The sequence below is a fragment of the Sapajus apella genome, unplaced genomic scaffold (genome assembly GCF_009761245.1).
Source record: "Sapajus apella isolate SASKATOON/1434 unplaced genomic scaffold, GSC_monkey_1.0 scaffold13, whole genome shotgun sequence".
Taxonomy (NCBI): Eukaryota; Metazoa; Chordata; class Mammalia; order Primates; family Cebidae; genus Sapajus; species Sapajus apella.
Window position 1 is genome coordinate 7,028,536 of NW_022436953.1, and position 8,705 is coordinate 7,037,240.

Genomic DNA, 8,705 nt, shown 5'->3' on the forward strand with positions numbered 1-8,705 from the left:
AAAAAAAAAAAAAAAAAAAAAAAAAAAAAAAAAAAAAAAGAAAAGAAAAATGGAGAGACTTTAGCTTCTGTGTCTAACTTCTCAAGCCTTAGGGGTGGTCTGATTTCCTCCTGAGACCTGGATGTGAAGGGAGTATTAGGGTAGTCTTCAATGACCCCTCTATGGGAGGACTTTTGTGCTTGGTGCTAAACAGACAGTCCACCTGGACAATTGTCATGTGACCCTGTGGTGACCACACACAATCTGGCCTCTCCCATGTGAACCTAGCTTCTGACATCGCATCTCATCGCCTGTCACCCCAGGTTTGTCACGCCAAGTGGGCTGTGTGTCATGTCCCTATGGGCCTGCCCCAGCCCACTCAGTCTCACCTAGGACACGCTTGCCCAAATCAGAGGGCTCCCACTTCATGAGATGCCTGGATGCTTCCCACTCCCCAGGCCCTGAGCGGAAAGGAAGAGAGGTCCTAAAAAGCCACAGATGAAAGTAGATCCTGGGGCAGGGATGTCTGTCGAACCTGGGAGGAGACAGTGAACATCAGCCTGGGAAGGGCTGGGCAGAGTGGAGCCATCGGTCCCTGTGTCCACCATGACAGTTCTGATCCCTTTAGACTAATACTGCTCATGGGCCCACTGCCCCAGGGCCATCCAGGGCAGTGTCATAGCTGAGGGTGTGAGATCCCCTTCCAGTCCCAGATATCCTGCCTGCTATGGGCAGGCGTGTGCCAGGGAGTGTGGGCTAGTGCCCAGCACTGAAAGCCTTCATTTTTCCACCTGGTTTGGGGATCGGAAGGGCCGTGGGCTCAGACCCCCATTCCTGCCTCTTCAGCTGGCCGTGCCTCACACTTTGCTGAAGTAGGTGGCCACCTCCTTGCGCAGAGGCCGGGGCCCGCCCCCAGCCCAGCCGTTGCCCATCAGCGGCTCCTCCCGGCCCAGCCGCAGTGGCGGTTTGCATTTGTGCCAGCTTGTGAGCAGCCTGTTCATGGTGCCTTGATCCGTGATGCCACGCAGCTTCTCCCTTTCCTCCTCCCCACTGTCAGGGGGAATGGGGGCAGCCTTGGAAGCAGGGGCCGTGGCCAGTGCCCCGTGGGCGTGACCCAGCTCCAGGTCATGGTTCATGGCCTCGAAGAACTGCTGGATACAGACCTTGGCGAAGGCCTTGGCATGCTCCGTACATGTCTCATCGAAGAGCTTTCGCTCGATGTCAATGTAATGGGACCAGTACTTGCTCTTGAGGAAGGCGGCCTGTGTGAAGCAGGGCCGCACGGAGCGCACCACGAATGCCAGCAGTGTGGTCAGCAGCACGAAGGACCAGCCCAGTGCCTGTGGGGAGACAACAGAAAGTCGCTGGGCACTGGCCTCGGGCCTCGGAGCCTGTTCAGACTCCCAAAGCACTCTCTTTCTTTTTTGTTTGAGACGGAATTTTGCTCTTGTTGCTCAGTCTGGAGTGCAAAGGCACATCTTGGCTCACCGCAACCTCTGCCTCCCGGGTTCAAGTGATTCTTTTGCTAAGCCTCCTGAGTAGCTGGGATTATAGGCATGCACCACCACGCCCGGCTAATTTTGTATTATTAGTAGAGATGGGGTTTCTCTGTGTTGATCAGGCTGGTCTTGAACACCCGACCTCAGGTGATCCACCCACCTCGACCTCCCAAAGTGCTGGGATTATAGGCATGAGCCACCGCACCCGGCCTGACTCCCAAAGCACTCTCTATGCCAGCGCCTCTAGGGCAAAGAGCCTAAATTGGGCAAGTGAGCTTGCCGCTTGGCCTTTATTTCCTCATCTGTAAAATGGGCATAGAAATTGAAATAATGGAAACAGGTGCACCTCATGGAAAGCTCACATGGAGCACCCCGAGCACAGGAGTTAAGTGGCAGACCCTGGATTTGGGCTGCTTGGGTTTGAATGCTGTCTCCACTAATTACTAGTTGCTCGGGAGCAAAGCACTCAAGTTCTCTGTGCCTCGGTTTCCACACCTATAAAACGCAGCTGGTGGTAGCAACTATCTCAGTGTTGCTGTGCGGACTGAATGTGATAAGCTTAGCACTGTGCCTGGCACCCAGTGTTCAGTGACTATTAACCATTAGGTTGAGCCAGTAGGCCCTCACTTACCTACTTACTGTGTCTCTTCTTTCAGGAAGCCTTCCTTGATCTCCCCAGGCCATAGTGGCCCATTTTCCTCTGAGTCCTGAACCTCTCCTTTGACTCATGGTATTGTGACCAGTGCCAAGCGAGCGCCTCCTTTGTGTCGATTCTGAGCTGAGCCTTCAGGGGTCATGGAGGTGAATCAGGCAAGAACTCGAGCTCTGCGGAAGAGCACCCTGCACCTGGTTCTAGCCCTGCTCTGTCAGCTCACTGTAGGGCACGGGCAGGATGCTCCCCTGGCCCCCACTTCAGGGTTAGGCCCCAGCCACACAGAGGTATATTTGGGCAGATCAAGACTGGGGCTGAAGGAAAACTCAGATGCTAAGCATGGGGCCGGGCAGGTCATGACAGAGCAGACGGGGTGGGGAGCTGCTGAGCGTGTGCACAGGCCATGGGCACCCCAGGCTGCTCCAGGAGTACACGTGGGGACTGAATCTTCTGGATTTCCAGCTTGGAAATCTGATTTTTATGTGAAAAATTCCGATTTTTATTATTTACTTTTTTTTTTTGAGGCAGGTCTTGCTCTGTTACCCAGGCTGCAGTGGTGTAATTACAGCTCACTGCAGCCTCAACCTCCCAGGCTCAAGCAATCCTCCCACTTCAGCTTCCTGAGTAGGTGGGACTACAGGCATGTGCCACCAAGCCCGGCTAATTTTTTTTTTTTTTGACCAAAGGGTCTCACTATATTCCCCAGGCTGGCCTTGAAGTCCTGGGCTCCAGCGATCTTCCTGCTTTGGCCTCCCAAAGTGCTGGGATTACAGACATGAGCCACACCTTACCCGGCCCATTCTGGTTTGTATAAGATGCCAACAAATTCTAAAGTTGAATCTAGAATCTAAATTCTAGAAACATGTATATACCTCCGGAGTTCACTCAGCTTATGAAGCGGCAGCTTAAAGGTCAGGTGGAGGGACAGCTGGTCAAGCCCTAAGGCCGGGGATGACGGGATGAGTGTCCACAGGAGAGGAGGCAGGCACAGGTTGGGAGGAGAGGGAAGCAGAGTTCAGTCTGAATGTTCAGAGTGTGACATTCACCAGGGCTATCTGGGTGGTGATGGCGGCCTCCCAGGAGAGACGCCCCTGCTAGAGCGGGAAGCCAGGGGTGCCTGGACTTGCCAGGGCAGAGTGTGCACGTTTCTCCAGCCCTTGCAAGGTAGGCTGGCTCTAGCCCCTCTCCCTGACAGCACCTGGTCTGCCAGCTGCGAGGGCAGGCTGCCTGGGCGGTCCTCCCCGCACAGCACTGATGGTGGTGGAAAGGCCCTAGAAGCTTGGACCGGTGAGCACCGAGGGGCAGAGGATGTGGGAACAGGGCTGGGAGGACTCTCCCTCTGGCTGCCCTGTCAGTGGGCCTTCCAACCTGCCTTTCCGTCACATCCCAACAAGGCATCTGTCTCACCCATGTGCCCCCTTCCAGGACACCCCCGTCCTCAGCTCCCAGTCCCCACCAGGGAAGCACCAGATGGGGCCATTTGCCAGGGAAATGTACCCAAATGGCCTAGCCACCCACTAGCCTCACCACTGCCGAGGCCTGGAAGAGAGAAAGGATGCAAATTCCTCCAGTTTCCAAGCTCAGAGATCCGGATGGGATGTGGGTCCACTCTGGAGACCTCAGGACAGGGGTCAGGCCCACTCACCAGAAGCCTCTGGATGGAGGGAGCCGAAGCATGTTCTCCAGATGGCCCTGGGCTGAGGGCAGATGCGTGGCTCTGCCTTCAGCCTCAGTTGGGAAGATGCCCCCCACCCCTCAGAGCTCAACTTGAGCAGAGGCCCCATTTTGAGAGGTGGGGACATAGGGTCCTCCTAGAGGGAACTTGATCTGCCAGGAAGACCCAGCCTGAGGCCATGTGGCCCCTCACCTGGGAGATGCAGCGCAGGTAGCGCACAGCCACCTCTCGGGCCAGCAGCCAGTCACCATCGTAGATCTCAGGGCAGGGCACCCGGGCCAGCAGGCGGGCGAGCTCAGGGGCAGGCAGGCCAGGCACCAGGCTGCCATTGCCCAGTGCGGTCACAGGCACGGCAGTGCAGAAGGCGCAGAGGAAGCATTTGCCGTCGAGTAGTGTGACGGCCACCCAGACGACGGGTGCGATGAGGGCACGCTGGGCCATGGAGCAGAACATGTAGCGCAACACGGCGGGGTCCTTGGCCCGGTGACCCGGTGGCCGCTTCCACTCTTCCGCCAGCATGGACACGTTGTTGTTCATGACCAGGCCCAGCAAGAAGAGCACCAGGGGTGGTGCCAGCAGGATGCCCATGCTGTAAGCCGCGTTGTAGCCTGGCAGGCAGGGGCAGTTGAAGTCGAAGGCTGAGTACATCTGGGCGCTGGCCAGGGCCATGATGCCACAGATGCCGTTCATGAAGGACTCCTGGTTGGACTGCAGGAACTGGAAGATCATCCGGAACTTGTCCATCGTGCCCCCTGCGGGGCCCAGCCGCCCCTTCCCAACTCACCGCTGCCTCCAAGAAGGCCCCTGCGGCCCACCCTGCCCACTGGGTGCCCACCTCATGACTCGGGCTCTCCTGGCTGGGACCAGCAGAGCTCAGAGCAGAGGGTAAGGTCACTGTCGCTTTGAGGAATCTTTAGTGAGGTGCTGGCCGAGAGGGTGCAGATTGGCCAATCCTGTGGGTTCAGCCAGGGCTGTGCCCCTCCCTCCTAGGCTTCTCTCTCTGCAGCCGCCTCCACCTCCAGCACTAGCTCCTGCTAGGGACCAGCTTTCCGTGGGTGTGGGAGGGAGGGAGAGGCGGGAGAGGGCAGGCTCAGACACAGGCAGGGAAAACGCTCTCCAGCAGGGCTGGAGTTTGGAGTCCACGGCTGCTGCAGAGGCCTGAGCTCCTGGACCTTGTCCTCTGGGCTCCTAGGAAGCTCGTCGCCCTCCTTCTGCCCTTCCCACTGGGGGTCTCCTCCATGCTGTATCAGAGTCCCAGAGGGCTCCTCCATCAGTTCACCCACGGTGGTGTGCTGTGGTGGCGGTGGCTACTGGTGGTCGTGGGGCTACTGGTCACAGAGGGGATGGCAGTGGTGGTGGGGGGGGATGGTGCTAATGTGGACATGGCAGGGAATGGAATATCCTGGATTTGCAGGCAGAGGTCTTGGATTGGACGGGTTTCCTGGGTGGGAGCTGCGGCCTGTGAGTGCTGCAGGTGTCCTTGTGTCAGCCTCTGTGTGTCTCTGTGGGTGTGCCTGTGTGTTTGTGGGCTGTGGATGGCAACCCTTTCCTAGCTCCACCTCTACTCCCCCAGTCCAAAAATAAAGGTGTCTGCACACTGACAGCAAGGGGGTGAAATGAATTAAAGGGGTGGGATGATGGGGTTTCATACCTGGAGTCTGGGCCCCCAGAGTGCCTGCAGGAACCTGGCCAGCCGTCCTCCACAGACACATCAAAGAGGAGGAGCTGAACGTGCTCCCTCTGATGCCCAAGGCTCTCCCAAGGGCAGGTGAGATCCAGCTGCAGCTGGATGGCTCCTGTCTGGGTAAAGGGGTGGGGTCTGGGACTGGGCTAGGGCATCTCCATGGGGCCGACAGATCTGTGCCTCCCATGTGTGTGCCCACACATGAGCTCACTGTGGCTTTGGGCCTCTGTGTCTATGTATCTTTGTGTGTGTGACTGTGTTAGTGGTCTTTGTGTCTGAGGGTCTCTGCATCACAGACCAGAACCAGCATTGACTCAGGCTTGCCCTGGGTGGAGCCCTGTGCCAGCCACTTACATGCATTGCCTGCATAACCTTCGTACAATCCCATGAGACAGATACTACCGTCCCCGTTTTACAGAGGTGGGGACTGCAGCTCGGAGAGATCATCAAGGGAGAGTTACCCAGCTTGTAGGTGGAGGAGTGGGACTGGAACCCAGGCTAGCCCTCTCACAGGGGTGGGTGTGGGGGGTGGAGGAGGGGTCAAGAAATGTTTTTTGACCTTTCTCTTCTGGATGAATCAGGCTCCTTTTCTGTTGGTCTGGGTGGAGATGCTGGATTGTCGCCAATAAGATAAAGTGGGGAAGGATATTGCTCCCCTTGCTGTCAGGCTGGGCCTGGGGCGATTGGAGCCCCCAGGCTGGTAGCTTTTGGAAGACCTTGCAGAGACTCCCCAGGGAATGCCATAGGTGGGTGGCAGGATGAGGGAGGTCCAGTGACGGAGGTGACTTACCCTGCACATCTCCCACAGTGTTTGCATGCATGGCCGACAGCAGGTGTGAGCCGATGCTAGAGTTGGGGTGGGCCTGGGGTGGTCCAGGAAACCAGGAGGGATGGTTTCAGGGGGCCACCTGGAAATGTCTTGTATATTGCACAAGGCTCCCTGTTTGTAGATAACATGCCTTTCTAGGGGCACCCATGCTGCCTGCTCTAACCACATATACACATTCTGGTAATTCTAAGTGCAGTGTTATTTTAAAATACTTGAGGCCGGGCCCAGTGGCTCACATCTGTAATCGCAGTGGTTTTCAGAGGCCAAGGTGGGAGGATCACTTGAAACCAGGAGTTTGAGGCTGCAGTGAGCCATGATCACAACACTGCATTCCAGCCAGGCTGACAGAGCAAGACCTTGTCTCTAAATAATGATCATAATAAAAATAAAAATAAATACTCAGTATAAGACAGTTTGATTAGATTCTCAATCAATTATTCTCATTATCATAAGAATTTTGGTTACAGGCTGGGGTCACACCTGTAATCCCAACACTTTGGGAGGCTGAGGAGGGAGGATCGCTTGAGCCCAGGAGTTTAAGACCAGCCTGGGCAACAAAGAAAGACCCTGTCACCACGCCTGAAAAAAAAAAAGTTACAGTTGTCATTGAGAGTAAATATTGAGAGTTAATTCTTTTCTTTGGGACAGGGTCTCACTCTGTCACCCAGCGTGCTGTGCAGTGGCATCAACTCAGCTCACTGCAACCTCTGCCTCCCAGAATTAAGCCATCCTGCCAGTTCAGGCTCCCGAGCAGCTGGGACTATAGGTATGCACCACAATGCCCAGCTAGTTTTTGTATTTTTTCTTTGTCTCAAAAAACAAAAACAAACAAACAAACCAAAACTATCACCTACTTGGGCTGTCTTTTTGTAGGTGTTGTTTATCCAACATTTGAAGAAATCATCATTAAAGAGCCTTCATGAGCTATGTACAGTGGCTCACGCCTGTAATCCTAGCACTTTGGGACGCTGAGATGGGCGGATCACTTGAGATCAGGAGTTCCAGACCACCCTGGCCAACATGGTAAAACCCTGTCTTTACTAAAAATACAAAAATGGCTGGGTGCGGTTGCTCACACCTGTAATCCGAGCACTTTGGGAGACTGAGGCAGGTGGATCACCTAAGGTCAGGAGTTTGAGACCAGCCTGGCCAACATGGCCAAACCCTGTCTCTATTAAAAATACAAAAATTAGCCAGGCATGGCATTGGGTGCCTGTAATCCCAGCTACTCAAGAGGCTGAGGCAGGAGAATCACTTGAACCCGGGAGGTGGAGGTTGCAGTGAGTCAGCTCACCCAGGCTGGAGTGCAATGGCGCCATCCACTGCTGGTGCACAGAGGCAGCACGGCTGTGCTCAGTGGGTATGCTGCTGATGAAATCATTCGTTGCATACGGCCTCAGGACGTCAAGGAGCCCCGAGTGGTCATCATCCTCAGGAAGACAAGATTAGATGCACCCCGGTTGGAAACAAAGTCCCTGAACGGCTCCGTGTTACCACCCAGCTATGCTTCAGATCACCTGTCAGGAAACAACAGGGACCCTGCTCTGAAACCCAAGCGGTCCCACCGCAAGGCAGACCTTGATGCTGCCCACAGACCTCAGATCCTGGAGAAGGGAGCGGTGCTATCCACCGCACTCCAGCCTGGGTGAAAGAGTGAGACTCGGTCTCAAAAATATAAATAAAGAAATAAAATAAAGAGCCTTGAATAGGAATTGCTTGTGGTCATTTCAAGCAAAAAAAAAAAATCTGATATTAAAAAGTTGTGCTTACCAAATCAAGCTCATTTCTCATTTTGAGTTTAGGAGGTTTCATTTGGATGTTTTACACAAATCTTTCCTAATACTTTATATTTCATTTTTTCTTATCATAATTATATAAGATAAATAAATTGTAATTTTTTTTTTCACCAGGCTCCTGTGGACGTCTCCTGGTTCCCTCTCTGTGGCCCAGTGTTGTACATCAATGCCATCGTCTCCGTGATGGATGTGAGGAATGTTAGGAAGCTCTGCTTCTGAAGGATGGAGGGGCTGGGGCAGGTGCCCCCAAGCCTCACTGTCAGTGGCGCAGAAGCCATGCAAGATTGCCTGGGGAGCTATGGACTGAATGTTCGTGCCCCCTCCCAAATTCATCTGTTGAAGTCCTAGCCCCAACGCGATGGCATTAGGAGGTGGGGCATTTGGGAGATAATTAGTCCATGAGGGTGGAGCCCTCGTGAATGGGATTGGCGCCCTTACAGAAGGGACCCTGCACCCTGGACCTCTGCACCTTGAGGACACAGTGAGAAGGCAGAACCCAGCCTTGGGTACCCTCATCTCAGACTTCCAGCCTTCTGAACTGTGAGAAATAAATGTTTGTTGTCTGTGGTATGTTTCATTACTGTGGCCCAA

At 54.6% G+C, this 8,705-nt stretch overlaps 1 protein-coding gene across 1 annotated transcript; it reads right to left on the reverse strand.

Moving 5' to 3' along the window:
* Positions 1-825: 825 nt before the first annotated feature.
* CALHM1 (calcium homeostasis modulator 1) lies at positions 826-5,426 on the reverse strand. The gene is made up of 2 exons (XM_032281510.1): positions 3,998-5,426; positions 826-1,319 (listed from the first exon to the last, which is right to left on the reverse strand). Exons 1-2 carry the CDS (start codon positions 4,547-4,549, stop codon positions 837-839), a joined length of 1,035 nt encoding a protein of 344 aa, XP_032137401.1. The 5' UTR covers positions 4,550-5,426; the 3' UTR covers positions 826-836.
* Between the last annotated feature and the right edge of the window lie 3,279 nt (positions 5,427-8,705).